This window comes from Kogia breviceps, chromosome 8, assembly GCF_026419965.1.
Source record: "Kogia breviceps isolate mKogBre1 chromosome 8, mKogBre1 haplotype 1, whole genome shotgun sequence".
In the NCBI taxonomy this organism is placed as follows: Eukaryota; Metazoa; Chordata; class Mammalia; order Artiodactyla; family Physeteridae; genus Kogia; species Kogia breviceps.
This window is the reverse complement of record NC_081317.1, coordinates 88,990,005-89,016,730: the sequence shown is the minus strand read 5'-3', so window position 1 is coordinate 89,016,730 and position 26,726 is coordinate 88,990,005. Positions and strand designations below refer to the sequence as shown.

Below are 26,726 nucleotides of genomic sequence, written 5' to 3'. Positions count from 1 at the left end.
AATCTAGAATCAAGGTTAATTTGAGAGAAAAGGAACAAAATTAAAACATAGAAATCTTTAAAATAGAACATTTTATTGTGACATTTCCTGAGGATACACTGGACAGCCCATATAGACATACATAAATATGCACCAAACACTGGCATCCACGGGTACCACAAAGTGTGTGGTAAGCTACCATTTGTGTACAGAAGGGTAGAAGAGGACTATATATATATATATTTACTTTTATGTGCATAAAATATCTCTGGTGACCTTAGGAACTGGGTGGCTGTGGTATAAGAGGTAGGAAAGAGACTTTTTATTGTAAACTGTTTTGAATTTTGAACATGTGAATATTCAAAAAATAAAATTTAACACATACCTGGCACTCTTCTCTTATGAGTTTAGCTGTGTGTTGATAGGACAGTGCTGACAGAACTGAGCCTGGCACTCACAAGGCTGACCATCTTTGTTTTTGTAGTTCTTAGTGCCTCTATTTAATATCCTCAGAGTCTTAATTTTATCTCAGCATTCTCAGAGAACCAGAGCCCCAGGACAGAACATTATTTTAGTTTTCTTTAGCAACAGTTTAGTTTAAAACTTAAATGGCTTAAGCTTAAAAAAAAAAGCAAATCCTCACAAAAATATCTCCTACTGACTTTCCTTCATACTTTCTCAACTTCCTTAATGAAATAACATCAGATAACTAGACTGAAGAAAGCTAGGAAGAAAGGAGAGAATTGAAAATCACATTTCCGAAAACAATATAAAGAAAAGCGTAGAAAAGGATCTGTGAAAGAAGGAACAAAAAAGTAAAAGCACAAAAGTCTGAGGACAAATTTGCAACACTGTATTTCAGTGACTCATGCAGCAAATGGAAAGGTAAATATATTTATGGCCATTACGTTAGAGAATGGCAGGTAAGGTGGGACATAAAGGTATGAAATGGGTTTATGAATCTGAAACTAAAATTTGTTTCATCATGTTACAGACACTGCCAGGTCTATGGAAATACACCAGCCTCATATCATCTTTTCTATTTTTTTTTTTTTTTTTTCGGTACGCGGGCCTCTCACTGTTGTGGCCTCTCCCGTTGTGGAGCACAGGTTCCGGATGCGCAGGCTCAGTGGCCATGGCTCACGGGCCCAGCCGCTCCGCGGCATGTGGGATCTTCCTGGACCGGGGCACGAACCCGTGTCCCCTGCATCGGCAGGCAGACTCTCAAGCACTGCGCCACCAGGGAAGCCCTCATATCATCTTGATGTTTATTCTGACATTCAAGAAAATCACTATCAACAACCAATTTTTGTTTTTAACCACCATCTTGGTGGCTAGAAGAAAATGTTTTCAGCCAGCTGTAGACAAAGACTATGCAAAAAGTATTACACTAGATGTCTCACACCTCATGGAAAACATGATTAAGATTTTACTTTAGTTCTAATCAGCCAATCTGCCCTAGTATGGCTAAACTAGTATGGCTCTAGTTTATATCCAGCATTTGTTCTGATTGTTGGTGCCTGTCATTCCAGTTGTTTAATATTTTAAATATCATCCCTGGTCTATTATCATACATCCATGAGTGCATGTGGCCTGATAAATACTTCTAGATGGGCCAAGACCAAGCCTGTGAAAATGCATGGCTAACCTAGAACCAAGCATGCCCGTGACACTTGAACACATCTGTGATGGAGTTATCAAGCCACTGGTTGATTTTGATAACTCTAACCAAATAAGTGTGATTCTGAAAGAAGTATGCTCAATTTCTGAAGGAAGTACTCTTTCATAGGTATAAGTCAGAATAAGAGAACTGAAAAGACAGGAGAATAGCCAAATCTCCTGTCCATTGCAGAAATCCCTTCCACAATGTATTTATCCAGAAAATCTTTGCTTTGAACACTTTCACTAATAAGAATTTCTTTTTCTTAGAATATCTCAATCTAATATTCTCACTGAATGTCAGATGAGTATATGGCTCCTTCTCTTTCCGTTCCCTAAAAACGATTTTCAAAATCAGCTTTCTATTTTTTTCTATATTTTTTCTTTCATAGAGCTTTCTTTCACTCTCAATGTTCAAGGGTTACTTCATGGTTGACTTTGGGCATGATTTCTCCTCATCTTTAGTCTGGTATTCCTAACTACCTCTGAGATATGGGTTTTTACACTTAAAAAGACCTAACAATATACTTCAATTTCTTTAAAATCCCTTCCCAATGTATATGCTATCTTTGCTGTGTATTTTCTCTTTTTTTAAAACTCAATAATAAATTATTACTGTTTTATACAACCTGTGTGTGTTTTAACTTAGTCACTTTGTATTTTTATTGTTCTCATTTTCCTTTGCATCTCAAATAATTATAGATATTTTAGAACTTCCTTTAAAGAAGGATTTCTAGAAAGGGTCCAGTAGTGGCAATTCTCTGTTTTTGTTGTCAGGAAATACCTTAATTTTGCCTTCTTTCTTGAAAAATATTTTTGCTGAATATGATAGTTATTTTCTCTCAGAACAGTTTAGGTATCATTCCACTGTTCCTGGCTTCCTCTATTGCTACTGAAAAATCAGCTGTTGACCTCCTTTGAAGACAATGTCTTTTTTCCTGACTGCTTTTAAGACCTGTGGCTATGAGGTATGTCTGTAACGTATGGATTTAAAAAAAAATCCTGCTGGGGATTTCTTGGGCTTCTTTAAACACTGCCTCTGTCCCATATTCTTTCTTCTTCTTTGAGTATTCCAATTAGAATACTTCCTCTATCCTCCATATCCCTTACACTCTCTTTCAGCCTATCCTGTGCTGCTTTTCCATATAACTTCTTTAGTCCTATCTCCCAATTCACTAATTGTTCTTTGTATTTCCCTGAACATCATCTCCTATATTCAATCCTTTATAACAAATCCTGAATGATGGACTCTATGTTCAAATCTCTGATTTATTCCCAAATACTCGATTCTATTGCTATCATCCTAGTTGTGGGCCTTATTTGTTTTTAGCTAAATTAGAGGAATTTGGGGGATCTAAAACTTAGCCTGCACATACCTAAGACTTGAAGCTTTCTAAAATACTGGACTTTTATTTGTTATGTTGGTCTCCTATCACAGAATATTTATCATCTCCCTCTACTTAATAATGGGCTGAGCCCCAAAATATCATTTTTCCAGGATCTGGTCCCACTTTGTCTATCCAAGCAGATTCTCAGCCCAAAATAGGCCTATCTTCTTTTTTACCCCCCACCTCAGTCATGTGCATTTTTGCTAACGTGCGGTTGATCCGGTCTTCTAACCCAAATTATACCAATCCTTTCAGGCCTCTCTTTTGCAAAGTTTTCTCTGTTAACTCCCAACATGCTCAGTTTGCTTTCCAATTTCCTTGAGTTCTTGCACATTCTGTACATATTTTAACTATCTTGACTCAGGTATAATTCTTCAGTATTTGAAGTTGAGCTATATGTAGCTTAACCATAATTCAAACCTAGGTCTGACTCCAAAGTCTGTTTTCTTTCTTTTTTTAAGATAATTTTATTTTATTTATTTATTTTTGGCCACGCTGAGCAGCTATGAGGGATCTTAGCTCCCCGACCAGGAAACGAACCCATGCCCCCTGCAGTGGAAGCACGGAGTCCTAACCACTGGACCGCCAGGGAATTCCCGAAAGTTTGTTTTCTTACTAATATAATAAAACTGCCTCTCACTATTCAATAAATATTTGTTGATTTGCATTAAAAAGAAACCAGATACTATAAAATCAGACATAAAAATGCTTTACATTTTACTAGTTTATCTTAGCTTGGTTGGAACAAAACAATCTTAAATGGCATAAAAATTTTAAACTTTATTCATGTAAGCAAATTTCTCAGGAAATCCCCTCAAAGGGGATTCTGCAGCAGCTTATCAGTAAAGATAAACATTAGCTCCTTCAAATACAACCGCTCATTCTTGGAATCTCTAGTCAAACTACACAACACCATCCTTCAGGGTAAATGTTAACCCCTAAAGTTGTAAGCCTAAAGGAATAGCTTACACATCTGGAAGTTCACTTCCAGGGACCACTCCAGTGTTAAGGAAAAGGTACCAAAAGCCTAGTTTTATAAATTATTCTAATGTTGATAAACAACTAATCCAGTTAAAATAGGATGCACTACACCAATGTTACCCAATTCACTTTATAACAAATAGCCATTATGTCTAGACTAGACTTTAACAATTCAGTGAGAGTGACTGTTATTTGGGGCTTATAATGCAGAAACTTCTTTCTGTGTTAAAATGCTCTTGCCTCTCTTTTTATTTCTAAAAAACATATAAAAAATCAAATTGAATCTTGAATTACCTTGAATAATTTGTACAGTCAGTTTTATATATATATAAAACACACATATATATAAAACACATGTATACTTTACATATATATATTACACATATATATTTTACGTTTATATATATGCGAAAGAACCTTCTTGGCATGTATATTTTTGGAAGATAGTTACTTAATTCTAGGCCAAATAAGGGGGGATAGACTGGAAAAGGTAAACTATGCTTAGTATTTCTCTCATAGGACAGTGTTTATCTCTCTTACCTTTCCTGTCCCGTCCTTCATCAACACATACTGGCAGACTTCCTAGGGCAATGCAGAAATCCAGACAAGAGAAGGAAGCACACTAAAATAATGGAGGACAGGCTACAGGAGATGGACAGTGTCAGACATCATGTGGGAGAAAAGAAGGAATTATCACAGTTAGCCACTTTGTTCAAGAGAAACTAAAACTAGTTATTTCCAAGGTAGAGAGATAAGAAAAAAAAGAAAGGTCTTTTACTTCTTTGTAGAAAGGCTCTTTTCAATAAGAACAGAGAAGAGTTGCAGTTAATTTGGAAATTTGTCTTCAGAGAAACAGATATAACTTAGCAATAGTACAAAGGAACAAAAGATAAATAAGATTTTTCCAATTCCAAAATATTAATCGAGAGATTTAATTACAGGCTTTGAGAAAAGAAAAAAATCAGAACTATAATCTAGAAGCAGTTAAGAGAGTTGTTCTATCTTTCTTCTCCAAGAGAATACAGACTATTAAAAGCAATAGGAATCCCAAGGTTTATACATACAAATGATGAATGAGGCATATGTGCTTAAGTATGCTTAATTACACGGTCTTACACTATAAAAAATAATAATATTGTCATACTTAACAATGAAGTTCTAGGAACCAAACAAAGTAGTCCCAGTGAGGAGCTTTATCACATTAGGGACAATCTTTTGTACATATTTGCCTGGTGTGAAATACCTCCTCTACCTCTGCCCCTCCTCAACCTGTGTCCCCCGCCACGCCCAAACTAGATACCACAGTGCTTGAAACACCACCATTGGGAGACAAGAGTCCTTCAGATTTAATACAGCCTTTGTAATTTGGTATGTACTTTTCCCCCCCAAATGTAAGATGCTAGGAAAGTCTGAAGCTACTCACACTAGCAATGTGATTTTGTTTCTTCCAATTAGAGGTAGTTGATAAAGGTGGATACCTGGATGGATCAAGGTATAGGAAAAGGGGCAAAAGAGGATATGGAACCTAAGAAAAACTATTTTACAACCTTAGATACAACCAGTTGCTTTATTATAAAAACATTATAGGTTAAATCCTCTGTATATGTGATTTAGGCATTTCTTTCAAATTAACGTTTAATTTCAACAAGTTAATTAAAGTTATAACATTTCTAAAAAAGGTAAATGACATTTTTCTCAAGGCCATATTTTCTGTAAAGTAAAAGGCAATTTATTTAACAATGAATTCATTTTTAAAATTTGAGTGATTTTATCAATTCTGATAACATCTAATTAGTCTATCCAAATTTGTTAAATAAAATGCATACCTCATATTCTTTTCTGCAAACTCTGGAAATATCATTTTTTGAAGATGCCTAAAAAATAACAAATTTCTGCATTAATTTATTTAATCCACATTAAACAAACATTAGCTCCAGATATGCTAGAATTTCACTCTAACTTTTATGGCTTTTATCTCACATAATGACACAGTCCTTTTGTTATTTCAGAAACTAGATAACTTTGAAGGAAATGTAAATCAGAGGACTTTTTTTTAAGCTGAATTCCATTCTGTAGCAAATTTTCTTGTGAAGCTCTGAAGCTCTGCTGCAGTGAATTTTCTTGTGAAGCTTTGCTAGGGCGTTTATAGTTTGTTTTTTCTTTAACCCTTCATGTTTTAAGTTCCCATATGAGCCAAGATCCATATATAACAGAGTGGACAACTAAAGAGGGAAAGGCAATGCCAGGCAATTGAAAAGTTATTTTTATGTAATTTTCTTAACAAGTTTATGTAGAAGATATTATTCCTTCTACAGATGAGGAAACTGACACACAGAAAAATAGAAAGTTATTTACTACATTTAAGTATACACTTTCTATAAAAAACAAGCCAAAACAAATCTGCTGAGGGGTGGCTGTTCTTCTACATGATAATAATCTTCATTTAGAGACATAGTTCCAGAGCCATGGACTCTGGTTCCTTGTTCTATTACCTCCTGTTCTATCACCTAGGCTCATGCAATTCTGAATAGACCAGCTGATGAGGACAGGGAAAGCAAGAAGCAGAATGGACTGGCAACTATTCTGTGGCCCACTAAATGTACTATAGCTCAAATTCTCTACTACTCAGTTTCATCTCAATGCCTGGAGGAGAACAGCAGATAGCTAGGCTATGTGTTGCCCCAAGAGTGTGGTTCAGTGGTCTGTATGAAAGTGAAGGCATCACCATGTCTCAAATACTCCTGTCTAGAGTCCAGTCACTAGAAGGAGAAGATAAGAGAAGGCTTTCTAGTTTAGTTTTAGGGACACTTAAATTTCCCAGTTTTCCATACTCCCACCATTTGGAGTATGAGGAGCCAGGAGACCAGTTTTTCCATAGCCTCTGAGGAACCACTATGAAAATATACACAGTGAGGAAGATTTCAGGGGCCTAACTTGAATTGGACCTGAGATATATCAAATCAAAGAGAAGTCATAATTCACTGTAGGAGTCATGCTCACCTTAGGAGCAGAGAAGGTATAAAAGAACATACTCAGAGTAAACTCATGATGAAAGACAGAGGGAAGATGAAAGCAAAATAAGCCAACTGTGTCAACTGCTCTCATCCAAGCATGCCTGAAATTTACATGACCATTTGGAGTCATTCAGCATTGACTAAGCATGACCATAGGCAGAATACAAAAGGCCTTGATTCCTATAATATTCTTTCTTTGGCAGAGAGAAGTTAAGAAAGAATAAGAGAAGGCTGAGGGTCTTACATGCAGCAGCAGTAACTGAAAAAGCAGCATGTCTAAAAGGAAATGGTCCATGTAAGAAATGCTAAATTTGCAGCTTTAATGGGTCACCTCTCCAAAGATATGAGGTGGGCTAGGTCCAAGACACAGACAAAACTGAAACTCTACTCCACGCTGCTTAAGAGCCTGATTGCCAAGTGTTACCTGTTTGCATGCCTGTCGACACTCCAAGGTAATAGCCAGTTCACAGCAGCCTAAGCCAACCCAGCCATCAGACTTCTTAAACACACCTTAAAAACAAAATGTTCAAATGTTTTGGTCATAAGTAGTGACAAACACAAATAGAGTGCCAGAATGGTTCATGGATACCACTACAAGTCAAAGCAGGTGTCCATAAGAAAGCTAGCTTAGATAGCAGGGTCTCAAGGTATGAAGCCCCTCCTCCCACCCTTACTCTCAATGCTATCAGTCTTCTCAGGGTCCCTCACAGCATAATTACCAGGTCCTTTGTTTTTTTCCCTCTTCTCCCTGCCCACCCTAAACTCTCTTTAGCTCATTCTCACTCTTAGGTAAACAGAATCTCTAGAGGACATACAGGCTAAGGAAAGCAATGAGAGGCTTTCCTATGAACCAGAAGAGTAAAGGATTCCAATTTAAATTAATAAGCCAACAAAAAAAATGGGCATGAGTATTATTGTATTCCAACATTCAAAATATTAAATACCTAGAATAGCATAAAACACATGATGCTGTTTAAAAACTGATACTTAGTAAACAGACAGGAACATCTCCTGTGAGCCATGACTGACTTTGATGGGTACACTTTATTGTGGGGCAAAATGACTATTCTGGTTCAATTTATGCATAGCTCTATTTCTCCAACCAAATTACAGTGATACCAAAAAGGTGATAAAATTACAAAGTGTTCTAATGCAATTTTCAGATCCCTTTTTGTAATCATAAATGTCAATGAATAACTCCTAGGATAAAATTAGGAGATATAAGTAATAATTATGAAAAAAGAAAAGATTCACTTGTAGGAATGCTGAAAATTCCTTCTTATCTCTTTTAAGAAATGCTTTATGCTGCTTCCATATAATACATAGATCTGCAAATCCACATGTACATTAAATTAGATTATTATTTCCATTTTTAAAAAATGTCAGGGATTCAAGGCAATAAGTAACATAGTTCTCTACATGAAACTAAGACCTAATATAACAAATAGAAGTATTCTGCTAAAAAACAAACCAAACAAAAGCAAACAAATGGCCCATGGACAGACAAAACTCTCAAAAATATAATCATAAACCATCTCAATTGTTAAAACTGACTACAAATCCTGCATATCATAAGCTTCTGTAACCCTACATGTTTTAATGGTATAAAGGGCAACAGACTCCCATCTAGTCCCATTGCCTAGTATAGTTTCCTCTCAATCTTTGCTGCTTGCTATTCAGAATCACTCATATTCTAGAAAGAATTTTGAATGGAATCAATGTAGGTCATAAACTCTGTGAACTTTTATACCATAATGCATTTTACTGCTGTTTTCACATATCCAGTGCCTCTTAGAAAATATTAAATTATTCAACAAGCATTTATATTCACTGAACCCCTGTTATGTACAAGGCACTCTATTAGGTGTTTTGTGGGCTATGAGATATATAAAATATATGATTTATCCCTTTATGGAGATTACAGTTTGGTAGGAACAATACACACACATATATATAATTGCAGACACTAGGGAGAGGGATAACTGGGAGAACAAGCAAGGACGTGGGCAATTCTAGGAAGCAAAGATCCTTCAGAATTCAGAGAAACATAAGATATACTCCCTTTTTTTCAAGGCACTGGCTTTAACCAGGACTGGAAAATGAGCTTTAATCCTAGGAGACCATGAATGCCAAGCTAGGGAGTTTGGCCTTTATTCCGATGGAAGTGGATATTCCCAGAGGGATTTTTTTTGAAGGGGGTGGGGAGGATAACTATGGTGTATTGAAATACCAGTTACAAGGTTATTGCAATAATCTACCCCAAAGGTGTAATCATAAAGGCTTGAACTAGGAATAGTGAGGATAGACTCAAGATTTTACAAGAAGAGAGTCAATGAGCTAAAAAGAAAAAGCAATCAGAGATAATGACTTAAGGGCTTACAGTCTAGAGTGTCATTCACAAGAGAAAGCAGTTATAAGATGAGTTTGGTTTTGAATTGGCACTTCAGATGCCACCTGGATGCATAGATCCAGGTAAAGACATCTAGAGGTCATTGAACAATGACTTGGATTTGAAAGTTATCTTCCCAGAGCTGATTAGATAACAGTTCTGGGAAGGAATGTGGTTACCAGGGTGAATGTGGAGAGAGAAGGGAAGAGGACCACACACAGAAATAACTGTGGTAGTTATGGGGGGGGGGACGGTGTGTGGGGGAGGTGGGGATAAGAGAGGGCAAAGTCACAAGGCCAAGGTGAAGTCACAAGGAGGGAGTGGTCAATCATATCAAGTGTCACAGGAAGTCAAAGAGAATAAGTACTGAGAAAAAGCCATAAGATCTAGGAACCAAGAAATCCTGGTGATCTTTCAAAGATCAGTTTCAACAGAATGGTAGAAGTGGAGACAGGAGTACCATTAAGGACTGAGTGAATGAGAATTAATTACACATTTGAAAATTTGGGTGCCTATAGGAAGGAGAGGATAGAAATTCAAGGGTAAACATTAGGTTACAGGACTATGATACAGATTTTACAATCACAAAATAAGTTTTAAAAAATAAAGCGCTAAATGTTGCACTTCTATTGCTTACCTGGCAAAGATGAATTCATACAACTCCAAATTTCAACCTAAAATTGTAATCACCAAAAGACTTTTATGTAGATAACCAGTTCCTAAATATGAAACTTTCTACAGAAATTATGTATAACTAATTTGATTATGTTTGTGTCTACACAATCAATGATCTAGAACTATATGAGTATCAACCAGCTATTCAGGGAAGAAAAAATAGAACTGAGATGTAAAAATGCTGCTTGCTGTTTTCCCATCTTCCCATCTGAGAGTACTAAGGACAAATATGGTAACTCAGGATGCTTACTGGGATAACTGCTTCCAAGCACAGAGATAAAAGTGCCTGTTGAGTGACTAAAGTAAAATATGTCAGTCAGAACTGTTTGATCATCAACCTTCCCCACCATTTAACCCAAGCTATCTTATCTAAGGAGCCTCCCTCATGCCAGCTCAGACTTTCTTAGCCTGGCTCATGAGTATCCCAAACGCTGAGGATGGCCCACGCATTAGAGGCATTTTAAGTTACATGATTCAGACAGGCATGCAATGTATCTATAATATACAAGAAAATGGGAAGACAGAAGTAATGAGAAGTCACACATTTTCCCTTACCCCAAATCCAACTTTTTAAAAATCAAAATATATGTAAGACTTAGTTATTATGGTTGTCATAAAATTGTCAAAATATGATAATAAGTAAAATTCCCAATTCCAGATAAACTATTATAATGAAATTTAAAGACTGGAATATATCATATACCTACATCATAGGTATAAAATAAACAATGAAAGATGAAAAACAATATTTATCTAGCAATTTGTCTGATTTTTTTTTTTTTTTTTTTCGGTACACGGGCCTCTCACTGTTGTGGCCTCTCCCGTTGCGGAGCACAGAGGCTCAGCGGCCATGGCTCACGAGCCCAGCAGCTCTGCGGCATGTGGGATCTTCCCAGACCGGGGCACGAACCTGCATCCCCTGCATCGGCAGGCGGACTCTCAACCACTGCGCCACCAGGGAAGCCCTGTGTGAAGATCTTTTTAAAGTACCTAGTTAAATCTAACATTTTACTTTGACCACAAACCCCAATCACACTGAAAAAATTTGCTAAATCTAAAGTAACTCATTAGAGTGCTTCATTAGACAAAAGCTTCCATAGTTAAGTTAAGTAAGACCTACCATTGTTTCAGGGCAATAATCTGGGGCTCGCTGCAACAGATGTTTTAGTCGGGATTCACTTTTTGAGGAGAATATCTATTGGACAAAAAAAAAATAAAAAAGTTTTGTGGCATTCTTTCAACAAGAAAAGAGAAGAGGTAAACTTATTATCCTCTAGATTTATGAATTGTCTAGAATATTTTCCAATTTCCCTTTATAAATGGAAAACGTTTGGAAAGGTCTAAATTAAGTTGAGGTAATATTTCTGGAAAGGTTGGTTAGCTTGGCAAATAATCAACAAAATCTAAATACGGCAAGTCTAATGATCAAAAATGGAGAAAACCAGGCTGTTAACCTGTTAGGGTATAGGGGAGGAAAAAAAAACAGAAAAAGAAGAAAAAACAATAAATTTATTCTAAACTGTCCTACAAACTGCTTTTAGTCAACTGACCACAATGAAAAATAGACTATGCCATACCCTTTATATTGGTGAAGAACAACTTTGTGAATAGCATTGTAGCAAAAACTTCTCCACAGAATTCCATAAAATAGAGACAAAGCCATCTTTTAAATAAAGCTGCTGAGGGGTTGACAAGTTCACTCATCAGGCTAGTTGGCTCCCTTCCAAATACAACTTTAATTAATGCAATTATAATTTAATGTCTCTGTAAATTTAAATCATTACATATATTATTACCTGCAAATAGTCAAGACTGTAAAGTCTATGAATGCTAAGGACAATGAAAAAGGATTTATCTCCAGTTAGTTTTAACAGCCATTTTTCTCCCAAATCACAAACTATAATTAATAAATGAAGAGAGCTAGAATATCACCATTTTGCAACTCCTAGTGAATTAATGCATTGAGGCAATTATTAACAATGACTGCTAACATTACAAAGAGACAACCAGACACAATACTATTTATGAGTAAGACTTGCCAAACAGAACAAAAACAAAACCTAACCTGAATTTGATCAAGCCTCTGGTTCTACCCCATAAGGTAGCTGCCAGCCATGCGTGGTTATTTAAATTTAAACTTAAATCAATGAAAATGAAATAAAATTTAAAATTCAGTTCCTCAATCTCTTGAAGCACATTTCAAGTGCACACAGAGCTAGCAGTTTCCTTATTGGATCATACAGATATAAAATATTTTGATCACTGAAGAAAATTCTATTGGACAGATCTGCTCTTAAATCTACCTACCAATTACAGAAATACAGAGGAAAGAGGAACACATTAAATGATACCATAGGGCTACAAACAGCATGATTCAGACTGTGGGAAACTCCACAGGATAAATGACCAGATTTATCCATTAAATAAACTGCAAGGAGAAACCCATATTAAAAGATCTTTAAAAAACAACTGCAATGCTTATATCTCACTTGGCCTGATTCAAACTTATAAAATGAAACTTATTAAACAGTTAATAAATTTGAAAAATAACTAGATATTTGAGTATTATATTTTTAAAGAAGTGGTAATGGTAATATGGTTATTTTTTAAACGAATACTTATAATTTATAGATACAGACTGAAAATTTATGGAGCAAATGATATGACAACTGGCATTTGTTTCAATATAATGCACGGGGGGGGCGGAGTAGATGGGAGTGTATATGAAACACAACGGGCCTTGACTTAACAATGAGAAAGCTGAATATGGGAGTTTATTGTATTTCTCTTTACTTTTTTATATATTTGAAAATTCCCATCATAAAAAGATTTAAAAGAAGAAGGAAAAGAAAAAGAAAGGGGAAAAGACAACAACAAAAGGCAAGAAAGAATAAAAAAAAGTCATGAAGAAAGGAAGGGAGGGAGGGAGGGAGAGAAGGAGGGAAGGAGGAAGCACTATCACATTTATAGTGGAATTGAAAGAGGCAGAGTTTTGAGTTAGGCACTATTCTAAGCACTGGGGGATTCAGCACAAACAAAGCAAACAAGTCCCTGTTCTAGAATATCTCCTCTAAATGTCTTTTTAAAACTGAGGGACTTTTCTCAGATCTCAAACTTCTTGAATTATATGGCATCTGACACCTTATTGTGCTATTATAAAACATCAGTCCTGACTTCTTATCTAAATTCAAATTCTAAAAGTTTTAACTCCAAATCTCCAACTGTCTTCACACAGTGGTTTTCACTGATAATTCACAACTCATCCCCCACCATCTTTTTCCTAACTTTCCACAGCCATCAAGGGCACTAGTATTCACTCCAACTCAAAACCTAAATATGAGCAGAAGGCCACCCTTTCTTCGTTTCCTACTGGTTGAAGAAATAATGATTCCTCACTCCTGGTAATTCCTTTCATTTTCAGTGAGCTCTACCAATTTTAGCACCCTGGCCTCTCTCACTTCTCCCGTGATTGCGATGACTGACTCATCTGACTGCTGAGTTTGGCAGGAGAAAGTGAACATATATACAACCCAACCCTTACCTCTCCTCCTCTGGGAGTAAGTCTAATTCTGTAGTTTAGTGTGTACCTGGAGATAAATGCTACATTCAGCATTTGTGTAACTAGTAATAAAAGTAATATTGGGCGTTTTACCTGCCTTACTCCTTTGCCTTATTTCTCAATTAGTTAAGAACTTGGTCAGGGAAGAATGTTTTTTTTTATTAGGATGACTACAGTATTCACTTAATATGCTAAATTATAGAATTTCTAGCACTTCATATTTTAAGAAATTAGATCTTGCCTGTTGTAGGTGCCTCATAAAAATCATTTACCCTATGGAACCTTAGTGGAAAAAACAAGAGGAAACAAAGCAAAAAGTCAGGAAAGCAGTGCTTCCAAAAGTAGAATAGCTACTTTAAAAGCTCCCTTATGGTGACACCATCAAGAGGCCATTTTTGCTTTCAAAAGCTATTATTCTGGCAGTAAACTTGTAGAAAACCTAATCTGCTATAGTGATTTTTTTTCTTTTTTTTTTTTTTTTTTTGTGGTACGCGGGCCTCTCACTGTTGTGGCCTCTCCCATTGCGGAGCACAGGCTCCGGATGCTCAGGCTCAGTGGCCATGGCTCACGGGCCCAGCCGCTCCGCGGCATGTGGGATCTTCCCAGACCGGGGCACGAACCCGTGTCCCCTGCATCGGCAGGCGGACTCTCAACCACTGTGCCACCAGGGAAGCCCTGCTATAGTGTTTTGACATGAATTCTCTAGCAGCTACTTAGATGAGCTGTCTTGTTTTATACTTAGAGTATCTTGCAGAATCTTTCTAAATTCATAATACTGTTTGAGAGAAGTTTTAATCTCAGTTAGGTAGCGCTCTCATTTTTAAGAAGTAACAAAATCCAGGTTATTACTTGAAAACTCCTCAAAAGATGACTGAGGTCGTTAATTCTCAAGTGGTAAGGCTAGAACTACACAATCAAGATGATGAAAGAAAGGTAAGACACAAACAGCTACTGTCTCAGTGGAACTTTCCTAAAAAGGCTCAAGCAGAAAAATTCAAAACTACAGAAAAGTTTCCAAAATAGTACAATGAACACCAACATAGTCTTCATCTAGATTCACCCATTACTAACATTTGCTTTAACTTTCTTTACATATACGCATTATTACTATTACTTTGATGAAACATTTAGAATTCATTACAGACATGATCATTCCTAAATCCCAGCACATATCTCGTAAGAACAAGAACACCGTCCTAGCTAACCACAATATAATCATGAAATTCAGATCACAGCACTGGAACAATATTATTACAGTATGTATATATGTATGTATGTATGTATTTATGGCTGTGTTGGGTCTTCATTGCTGCGTGCGGGCTTTCTCTAGTTGAGGCGAGCAGGGGCTACTCTAAGTTGTGGTGAGCGGGCTTCTTGTTGCGGTGGCTTCCCTTTGTTGCGGAGCACGAGCTCTAGGCGCGCAAGCTTCAGTAGTTATGCACAGGCTTAGCTGCTCCATGGCATGTGGGATCTTCCCCAGGGCTTGAACTCGTGTCCCCTGCATTGGCAGGTGGATTCTTAACCACTGTACCACCAGGGAAGTCCCTACAGTTCATATTTAAATTTTACCAATTTATCTCAATCATGTCCTCTATAGCAATCTTTTTTTAAATTCCAGGACCCAATCCAGGATTATGCACTAGCATTTAGTTGTCATGTCTCTTTAGTTTCCTTTAATCTAGAAGCTTCTTAGTCTTTGTTTTTATAACACTGATACCTCTGAAGGGTACAGGCAGTTGTTTTGAGGAACATCCCTCAATCTGGGTTTGCCCTATTGTTTCCTCATGATTCAGGTTATGTATTTTGGGCAAATATCCTACTTATGATACTGTGCTCCATCATGTCAGCAGACACACGTTAATTTGTTCCATTATTGGTGATGTGAACTCTGAACACTTGTTTTACGTGCTGCCCAGCAGGTTTCTCCAAAACAATTATACTAAATAATATCTTCTACAATTACTATGTAAGCTTACCTGCTCACATACATCACGGCACATTTGGTTATCCTTTGAATGATTACAACACAATGCACCTAGGGAGAAAAAATAAACACCTGATGTTGCCTATTGTTAAATAAACATGATGATTAAGCTAAGCCAGATGGTTACACAAACCATTTATTCAACAATTATTACTCTTACTATCATTTTAACTCAACAAACCTTTGCTGAGTACCTATTTCAAGTCAAGGACGGTGCTGTGTTGGAGAACATGGTTTTTGCTTTCAAGAAGCTTACAACCTAATAGGCGAGACTGTCACTTAGTAATAGCAGCTACTAGGTACTGTGTACTTTCTACATGCCAGAATTTTACCGCTTGCTTTATGTATTATCTCATTCAACCCTCACAATTACCCTATGAGCTATATTCTATTATTATACCTATAATGTGAGGTTAAATGATAAAAAGATAGTGAATTTTGTTTTGGACATATTACATGTAAGCCTCCATTATCTCAGTGAAGTAGAGATTAGGTCTGAAAACAAAAAGGACTGAGATGGTGTTGGGCTTGAGGTGAGGTTGTAGAGGTCTGGAACAGCCATTGTAGAGAATAAAGGAGGCAACTATAAATGTTTCTCAAACTTCTGTTCTATGAAACACTGTTTCATGAATTGTTAATATCTATCCCTCAAGAGAAAATGTTTCATGTTCAAATAAACTGGGAAACAAAGGATTAAAAAATTAAAGAGAATTCTTTTCTGTAGGATTTTATGAAGGCTTTAATATGTTAATATGCATCATTAATCTCCTAAAAAGGGATCTAAGTAGATTTCTCAGAGTACAGAATACTTTTTTTCATGCCACATTTTAACATTTCAGAACGCCAATTTGAGAAATATCAGAGAAAAGGAAAAATTTGCCAAGCAGCATTATGGACCCAGAGAAATTAATACATTGGTGATAGAGATAATCAGCAGGGGCATGTTATTATCCTAGAGTGATGCTGACTGGAAAAAAAAAGATACAACTACATTGATTAGTGCCTGTTTAGACTGCTAAATAAAAAGAGACAAGGACACGGGCTTCCCTGGTGGCTCAGTGGTTGGGGGCCCAGCTGCCGATGCAGGGGACGCGGGTTCGTGCCCCGGTCCGGGGGGATCCCGCATGCCGTGGAGTGGCTGGGCCCGTGAGCCATGGCCGCTGGGCCTGCTCGTCCGGAGCCTGTGCTCCGCGGCGGGAGAGGCCACAGCAGTGAGAGGCCCGCGTACCACAAAAAAAAAAAAAAAAAAAAAAAGAGACAAGGACATAAAAATATATTTCAGGCAGCTAGATCAAATACAATGGTTTTTTTTATATATATATATATATATATATATATATATATATATGCAACATAATCTCTTTAAATGAAATCTATATAATTTCAGTATACGTGAAAGCGGAGCTGTTTTGATTGAAGGTAGGATTAGTATTGGGGAGAAATGAATGAATAAAAAAGGTCCTTTTAAGTTCTTACCAACAATCCTTTAAGTTCAAAACCGATCACTGTTAATCCGTAAAACAATGACAAGGCATATGATATTACTGTGATATATAGTGATATTATAGTGATATTATATCACTATAGTTTAGTTTCATAAAAGACTATTGTGGGGCTGGCTTTCTAATACTATGTGGGAAAAGCTGTCTTAAAGTTCTAAACATTTGACTTTGAAATTCTGAAAAACACAGAAATTCCATTAAGTTTCAGAAATTTAAAAAATTCCTTTTTATAGGCTGTAGTTACTTTCTTAGAAGCTACTAACTCGAGGGAGGGCCCAATCACTCATGAGACTTTCTCACAACATCCCTTCTCCCCTGCCATGCCACACCATGCCGACCCCCTCTTCTAAGATTCTGTTATGTCCCCAGCCTCATTAGAATGGAGAGGACAGGCAGGAAAAAAAGGGGGGGAGTCTCCTGTGATACTGATGTGCTCTTTTGAAGTGCTCAAGTTGTTGCCACTTTCTACTATCCTCCAACACAAAAGGTCACAGGAGGGCAGAAAATCCAGCTGATCAAGAGCAAAGATAGCTCAGGATAACATATGGTCCCAATAAGCACTGGCTTAGCAAAAAGTAAACAGTCAGGCAGACAAGAGTCTGATTTGGGCCTAAGGATTTTTGGAAAAAAGTTTCTTGGAGCAAAGGTCTATTTAGAACAGAAACATAAAACATGTCATAATTAAAACTCCAATAACAATGAAAGGTTTTATTAAAAATATAAAGGCCTGTTTTTTTCCTATTTAATGGTGAAGGTCAAATTTATAGTGGAGTGACCACCAAAGTTAAAATTTTAAAATAATTCATTTTTTCATTAAGAAACCCCAAAATTTGGAAAATAAGAAGAAAAATGACCTAATATTCCCACTGTCCTGCCAGAACGTGTGTTGACATTTTGACATATTTCCTTCTAGTCTTTCCAAAAGCCTCCTGAAACTTCTGACAAAATGGGATTAAAGAGAGCAGCCTGAAGTCTTCTGGTAATAATGCCCTTCCCCCTCCCAACCAAGCATTCCTCTGTAATAGTACATTTCCTCCCTTGAGAGGACTGCCACCCTCCTAGAATAGGCTAGGGGACCTACACTCCATTACATTTTCCACACTTTATTTTTAACCTTAGTCATCGTTTATTAGCACACATTTTTCTTTCTTTGAAACAACAAAAACTTACTAGAATCTTAAACACTGCATATTTTAAAGAAATAAATATCTACAAATAGACGTCAAGTCATATGCCTTCATTAAGAATGAGGGCAAAGGATTCAAACCCAATTAATGTGGCAATTAAAGGTCTCTGTCTTTTTTAGAGCTTTTAAAATGGATTAATTGGGTCATTGAACTATTAGAGTGCAAAAAAACTCTCCAAAGCCTAATGTTTTATACAAGAGAAGACAGTGAATTCTAGAAATGTTTTGTTTTTATAAATTGATTCTAACCTAATTTCTAGTTCTTCAAGAATAGTTTAAAACTCTGGTTATTTTCATGAAATGGAACTGAACAGATAAAGGTAAATTAGTTCAAAATAACACTTGATATTGACAGGATGAAAATAAATAGCACAGGTGCTATCCTTATCAGAGACATAAGGAAGACTGTCATATTTTGCATTCTTATTCCAGAAGTCTGTAATTATAAAATTAAAACCAAAAACTCATTATTAAAGGCCATGTATATTGGGTTTACGAAGGTATTAATGTAACCTAGAAATATGCGAGTAGAATCATCCAATAATTAGAAACATCAAGGTTTGTCTGCTGGTTTGGACCACATGTCTACTAAAGATAGGCAAGTAAGCAGGAAGCACATGCTCCAGCCACAAGGGAAAAATGCAACTTCTAAGACCAACCAGCATTTAAAAAAAAACAAATACACACCCTAATCTAAAGCTAAAATATTCACAGAATTATAGGATTTTTGAAGTTAAAAGAGATTTTGCCACAGAAGCCTCCCAAAAGCTGTAATTCAATTTGGTTAATGAAAAGCCAGTCTTGTTTTCTTTTCTAAAGAAAATAAGAATTCCTTCTAATTAATGTATTCCTAGAGAATTACTAGAACAGAATATATATATCCTGCACTATTGAAGGGGAAAAAAACTAAATCCAAGCTGATAGTGGAAAACAGTCATTTCAAATAAAAAAGATACGTTAATTTTAAAAATCTCATCTTACTTTTAATCAAATTTTTGTTTCTAAAACAGCCTGGAAATTGACAATCACTTTAAAAACATTTAAATTACAACTGCAACTTTAACTTATAAACGCATTCTTACAATTGTCACATTTATCCCTTTAACAATATATATGTTTGTGTATATATATAAAATATATCATCAGCCAAGGAAGAGCCAAACAATAAAATGATTATTTATATACCCACCACCTGGATTCAACACTGCTAGCATCTTGTCATACCGCTTCATTTATCTAGACAGATGGATATCCATCCTTCTCCATTGCTTGCCTCACACTGCACTGCTACAACAGCCAATTATGTTCATTCTCTTCTATTATCAATGAGTGCCAGATTAATTTTTTAAATAGACCTTTCATGATGTCACTCTTCTAATCTAAGGGCCTATAATGGCTTCCTGCTATTCCAGTTCTAAATTTTCCAAGTCGTCTTCCTTACCTCCCCTTCCCTGATCTTCTATTACTTTTTAACAAGGAAAGCCTACATTTACCTTGAACACAGCCTTCTGCCTGAAATGCTTAGTGCCCTCTTTCCTGCTGACATAAATCCTAAACATCTTTCAAGGCTGAAATCCCATCTCAACTCTTAGTAAGCCTTTCTTCTCCAACAACTCCAGGCCATGTTGGTTTTTTGGTTATTTAATGTCCTACTATTCCAGTCAGAACTGGAAGCTTTAACACTTAACTCTAATAATTTCATGTGTGTACTAATGGTATCTCCAATTGAATGGAAACTTCTTGTATTCCTTTAGCACAGTGCTCAGCTCGAAAAATTTTATTTATTCATTGGTTAATAAATAATAATTTCCTATTTATACAATGCCTTTTTAATCAGAAAAAAAGTACAAAAAGTTTATTTCTCCCACTATACCACTGCCATACCATATTTCACACGGTGACCAAGCCATGATTTAGCAAACATCATATGAGTTTTTGACCCAGGTCAAAAGATAAGCTGGACTCAATCATATGCACAGGCACAGAGGTATACAGCCAGTTGGTGGTGGGCTCTGCAACTATAAGGTCAAGATGAGCTGGGGCTCAGGAAGTTTTATGGTGTGCAGAAACCATGAGTAAAAGGAGGAAGCTGGTTGGTGGAAAGTGGGAAATGCAAGAGATGTACAGAGAGACTCTATGAGAGGTAGAGAGAGACTGTCTCTAAAAGTAGTCTTGGTTGCTGGCAGCTTTCCAGTTCCCACAGCAGTTCCTGAGGTTGTGCTGTGCTCAATTTCCTATGCTTGGATTTCCATGTGTTACCTGTTAGATGCTATATAACTAGCTCCCTAATCCTGAGCAACCTTGGTTTCTGTTCTTTTGGGGGTCAGAAGAGCCTTAACACATTATCATTCATCATTATGAAACAACGAAAGCAAATGACTCCTCAGATCCTCCCTGCAGATGCTAATAGCTAGTACTCTCAGATAATTCCTTTCCCCATTCTATGCCACAGGACACCCATCTGTAAAACAAGGGATCTGAAAGTATTAATGTCTGGCTCCCAATGGTATAGTCCATGGTCAAAATGTTTCTCTTAATACTTTTCTTGAAGTCTTCTTCATGTAATCTATGTGCTCTACAGCATCCATTACTTGACTAAATCACATTTTTCCTCAAATATATTCAGATTTAGAATATAAATGGAAATGTACTAATATAACCACATAAATATTAGCAGTGTAGATATTATACACTTTTTGGTGATATTTAATGTCTGATGTTCTCACTAAACCTTAAACCCCATGAAAGCAGAGACCATGTCTGTTTTTGCTTACCACATTATATATGTAGTGACTATCACAGTGTCTGGCACTATTAACCCCTTAACAAATATTTGCTGAATGGAATACTTACAGGCATGAAATTAAGTTTAGAAAGCAATGAACCAAGGGGAGTTATTCCTAATATCCATCTTAAACACATACAAAAATGGAAATTTTGATTCTCTTCCTGACTTACCTGCCAACACTCCAACTTGCTCCTCCCCATCTTCTCAACCTCAGTAAATAGCATTATTTTTCACTAAGTTGCTCAAGGTAAAAATCTATACATAATCTTTACTGCCTCCTTCCCTCACTTCCCACATCCAATCCAACAGCAATATATCTTGAATCTCTCCTCTTCTATCTCCACCACCACTCTACTGTAAGACATTATCTCCTGCTTCGACTCCTAAATGGGCTTCTAGTAGCTCTGCTTTTACTCCTACCCTATCACTTCACTTTTTTTCATTCATCAGCCCGAGTGATCTAAGATAGAAATCAAAGCACTTATCTCTTACTTAAAAGTCCATTGGTTTTTATTTGCATATAGAATAAAATCCACAGTCCTTACGTGGCTTTTTGCAAGGCCCAGCCCCATCTAGCCCTGGTTTACTCTCCTGCTCACTATGTTGCAATCACACTGACCTTCTGTTCTTTCTTGCCTTAGGGTCTATGTACTTCCTGGTCTCCACCCCGGCCTCTTCTAAGGACAGCACCTTCAGTCTTCAGATTTCAGTTCAGAACCTTACCTTCTCAAAGAAGCCATTCTTGTCATCACTATGTTAAGAACCACTCCCTCTACGCCAGGGGTTCCCCAAACCCTGGCCATGGACTGGTGGCCTGTGGCCTGTTAGGAACAGCCCTGTTAGGAACCGGAACGGGCCGCACAGCAGGAGGTGAGTGGAGCGCAAGCGAGTGAAGCGTTACTGACAGAACCATCCCCCTTCCCCCGACCCCCACCCGTGGAAAAACCGTCTTCCACGAAACCATCCCTGCAGCCAAAAAGGCTGGGGACTGTTCTTCTACGCTACCATCTACGTGTTTCCTTCACAGCGTATTTATCCCTACCAGAAATCATTTTTATTTAACTGTTTATTGTCTGTCTCCCCTCTGCTAGAATGTAAGCCCCTTGAGAGCAGCAAGCCTGCACCTAGAACAGTGCTTGACATATAGTAAGAATGCAAATATTTTTTAATCAACAAACCCCTGTAGTATCTGTTTTGCTCTTTTAAAAAAACCACATTTATAATATATAAAAACCACCTCCTTGATATTGTCCCACTTTCTTCCAGAAGTGGCATATGGTGAAAAGAATGATTAATGAAAGACTGTTTAAATCTATGGATATAAGATAGAAACTTTTAGTAGCACACCAGAATAAACTGTCATATCTGGTCTATCACCAATTCTAGCTCTTTGTACAGTGTGGGCCAAGATAGTTCTTAGGGAAGAGAATCTGCTTCTTATTACATTCCTCCAGATAGGCGGTTGCTTTTTCTAACTTAAAATTCACTACATTCTTTTTCAGGATTCTAGGCTGACTATTACATAATTTCTTAAATGTCAATTTATTGAAACCTAGCCCTTAATGTTACATCTTTCTCTCTTTTGTACTATTAGAAAATATCTTAAATAGAAACAGAGCTAATATCAGGTGCCATGACACACAGATTCTGAGACTGCAGCATAGGGTTCCATCCCATCCTCCAAAGGTAACACTAGAGGTGCTGGGGAGGAGAGCTGGGGGTGTTGAGGAGACCAGAAAGTACACAGGATAGGAAGTGTGGCATTACTCCAATGAGGAGGGTGTGGCCAAACTTCACAGGAGATAATAATAATTGAGCAAGTCAAATGATTCCTTCCCTCACCCCCTCTCCCCAAACAGGAACAAAAATCTCCAAGTCAGACCGGATGAGATTCGTGAAACGCTTTATACCAGAGGAGACAGGAGTACCCAACTTTGGATGGGGTAAGGAGATGGGAAAGAAGACTGTCTGAGCAGGAATACAAGTCAGGCCTTTCCACAGTTTATACAAATCCACGGTGGAAGCCTTTGTCCACTGTATTACTCAATGTCCTTTATGTAAGGAACCAGGCAATATATGCCTAAGAATTTAGTACAAGGGACAAATCTCACTTTTACATCAAACTTGGAATTTTTCTTCTTACCAAACAATGCAAACTCTATTTGTCATGGACTTTTTGAACTGGTAGGGCCTTTAGAAATCATCTAGCCCAGAATTTTCTAAAGTGTGCTTTAGGTGTTATGAAGAAAAAGAGACTTCTTTAAGCAAACAAGTTTCTTTCTTTCTTTGCATAATAATTTTATTGAGATATAAATCATGTTAAATTAATAAAACAAGGAGGCCATTAGACTGAGGCAGCTTCAATGCCTCAGTAGCCTACCTAAGCAAACCAAAACCTAAGCTTATAGTGCCCCAAGGTTAAGAAATCAGAACCCTAAGGACAATCAATCAAAAACAGCCACCTGGACTTTCCCAAATAAGGCACCTGCTCAAGCTATAATCAATTGAATATTTCCTTGCTTTGTTTTCACCTCTTCCATAAAAGTCCTTCCCCTAGCTCCTGTTACTTCCCATTTGGCACTGCCCAATTCAAATCAATTTTTGCTCAAACTCTTAACATTTTAATATGCCTCAGTTTATCTTTTAACAATCATATACAACAAAATTCATCCTTTTGAAGTGCACAATTCAGTTGTTTTTAGTACATTTACAGAACTGTGCTCACCACTTTCCAATTCTGAACATTCTCATCACCCTAAAAGAAACCCCATACACATCAGCAGTCAGTTTCCCATTTCTCTATTCTCCCAGCAACAAGTTTCTTTACTACAGGAATCCTTGCGAATTATTATGAATCTAACGTGTTTGTGAATTTATAAGAGAGGGGTACAGTGTACAGTGTTTCTCAACCTTAAGAGCTAACGTTTCAGTGCTTACTATATGCTGTTCTAAATGCTATACATGTATTACCTCAATTCTCACAATAAAATCTATAATTTCTGTATACAATAAATGTGGATATTAAAGCACAAAGAGACTAAAGCTAACTAATTTGTTCAAATATTCTTAACTATATTCTACCCTATCTCCCACAGAATTGACTAGTTGTAGAATAAGAATGGACGACTAATTTTCTAATGAACCATAACTTTGAAAGTGCTTTAGTTCAATTTCTTTAACTTAATGAGAAAAATGGGACCCAGAAAGGTAAGCTGATTTAGCCACGAATACACAGCATTCTCTCTCTCTCTCTCTCTCCTGTGATTTGTCTAATTGACAGCTTGTTAGAATCCAATTATAATTAACTATCTAACCCCAGGTTCCTGACAATCCTCTCCCTTCTTTAAATACTCTTGACTTAAAAAAAACAAAAAACAAAAAAACCTTTAACATTGTAAGCTACCTTATAACCTTGAGACTGATTTTGCTCTTTCTAGATGTGGCTCCCTGTAAGCAATGCACTTCTCCACCACTTCTGCATGTATAAATCCCAGCCATCTTTTAATATCTAGTGCAGTTGGGGCATCACTCAATTTTCTTCCTACACTAGGTGGACATCATCCATCATCTCTCTTCCTTTGTGCACTCACAGCCCTTCATCTCCTCTGGACCCTTCTACCTTGAATTCGAGCTCCTCATGTCTTGTTGCACCCCACCTCCTAGCCAGAGCTGCTGGAAAGCAGGAGATGGCAACGACTCCTAAAAGCCCAGCACGTGAGAGACACTCAATAAGCACTGAACAGCTTGCTATCCACTAGTGGTGTAATTCCTCTAGAGCAAGAACAAAACTTTCCTCAAGCCAGTCAGCCCCCAAAGGGACAGTTTACTGATTTATAATCTGTCTCCTGCCAGAGCCCAGCGCTGTCTTGGACACACAGCATACCCACAGCGAACGGCAGCAGAATCGGACTTAGGAGGCTTGGATCTATTCTCTTCTGAGACTTCAGAAGTCAGGCAGGCTGCAGGGCCATCAATGCTCGCTGCCCGAGGTCGGCCTTTCTGAACCGCGGGTCAAGGAACAAGCAACAATAACTGGCCAGGGCGCGGGTAACGCGGCGGCACCTCAGAAATCCCATCCAACCCTCGCGACGATCCTGGGCAAAGGCATTTCACCCTCTTCGGACAGAGACCCGAGCCGGGTGAGGGGATAAGGGCTGAGCTGGGGGCCCCTGCTCGGTGGGTGACAGAATAAGGCCTCGAACCCGGGTCACCGCTCTCAGTTCAGCAGATCGGGACGGGGAGAGCGAGCGTGGAGTGGGGTCCTGCTCGTCCCGCCTCAGTTCCTCCTGCAGCCTGCTGGGACCTCCGGACCCTGGGTCACCGGACTTGGACCGGGTCTGGGGGTCGCCGGTACCCCCGCCCCCTGCCCCGCGCCATCTTGGAGCGCTGAGGCGGCCGCTCCGGACCGCCCCGAACCGCTGCTCCAGCAGTTACTCACCCGCACTTCCCGGGTCCAGGCCCCCTGCCACCTCCGCGACCCCCGCCACGGCCAGGAGAAGCAGTAGCGCGCCTCGCGGGGAGGCCCGGACGGTCGCCATGTCCGGGCCGGGGGGTCCGGAGCAGCGGGATGCTCGGACCCAGCCTGCCCACCGCCACAGCTCGCGGAGGCCCCGCCCCGGCGGCCTGGGTCCTTGGTGATTGGCTGAGGCGCGCTGAAGCCCCGCCCCTCGGCCTCACAGACTTTCCAAAACCTGCTGGGGGCGGGAACCTGCCCGAGACCCGGGCTCTTTGTTAAGGCCCAGCTGTGTGTCGGCTTCTGCCGCGGAGTACCGCAGCCAGCGTTCTCCAAGAGGGGAGTCGGAGGATGTCAGAGCTGGAACCGCCCTTGGAACGCCTGGACCCCCCGAGGTTTGCAGATGTGGTCACTGAGGCTCAGAGAAGAGACCATCTGCTCCAGGTCACACTGCAAGTTCGCCTGAGAACTGGGGCATAAGCCAAGGCTGAACCAAAGGGACTTGTCCCTTTCACGTACCTTCAATGGTCTTAATATCCTTTCTGCCAGACGCTGCCTCACACCCAAAGAAGGCGGGCCACCCGGGACAACAACTGAAATTGGAGGGAATCTGCCGCGGACACGGTCCCCTGATAAGGGCCCGAGGCCCGAATTCGCCACCAAAGCTCTTTGGCACATGTAGCCTCAATGTGTCTTTGATGTTCTAGGTACCTATTCCTATCAGGAAAATGTGGCGAGAGGAATGCTTGTGTATCTAAATATGGAGAGCCTTAAATGTCAGGTTGGGTTTAGACTTTTAAGAGACAATTTGGAGGTGGGTCCCCACTCCACCCCTTATCCCCACAGCTCCTGTGGGGTATGTTTGAGAGGATTCACTTGCTATCAAATCGTTTTCCACCCCCCACCCGCCACCCCCGGTCCCTCTCTCCCTCCTCCTCTTCCTCTCTTTGACGTTCGTGAATTATGTTAATACCTTTTTCCGTTCCCCTTCCTTTTTAAAAAAACCTAACCACAGTTACATTTAAAAATACCTAATGTTAAATATCCAGTAAGTTTACATTTTCGTTATTGTCTCATAATTTCCTTTTAGTTTTTCAAGTTCCAACCAATGTCCATATACTGAAGTTGGTTTGTATGTCTTTTAGGTCTCTATTCCTTCTCTTTTAGGT

The 26,726-nt window shown here is 38.4% G+C and overlaps 1 protein-coding gene across 1 annotated transcript in view; it reads right to left on the bottom strand.

Annotated features, from left to right (window-relative positions):
- The window catches only part of RECK (reversion inducing cysteine rich protein with kazal motifs), a 76,720-nt gene extending 50,971 nt beyond the window's left edge, over positions 1-25,749 (bottom strand). Inside the window, exons 1-6 of the mRNA XM_059072141.2 lie at positions 25,543-25,749; positions 15,621-15,679; positions 11,206-11,280; positions 10,048-10,084; positions 7,446-7,531; positions 5,834-5,881 (exon numbers count right to left, since the gene is read on the bottom strand). Of these exons, the coding sequence (XP_058928124.1) occupies positions 5,834-5,881; positions 7,446-7,531; positions 10,048-10,084; positions 11,206-11,280; positions 15,621-15,679; positions 25,543-25,642 (405 nt within the window). The 5' untranslated portion in view covers positions 25,643-25,749. The remainder of the gene's footprint in view (positions 1-5,833; positions 5,882-7,445; positions 7,532-10,047; positions 10,085-11,205; positions 11,281-15,620; positions 15,680-25,542) is intronic.
- Between the last annotated feature and the right edge of the window lie 977 nt (positions 25,750-26,726).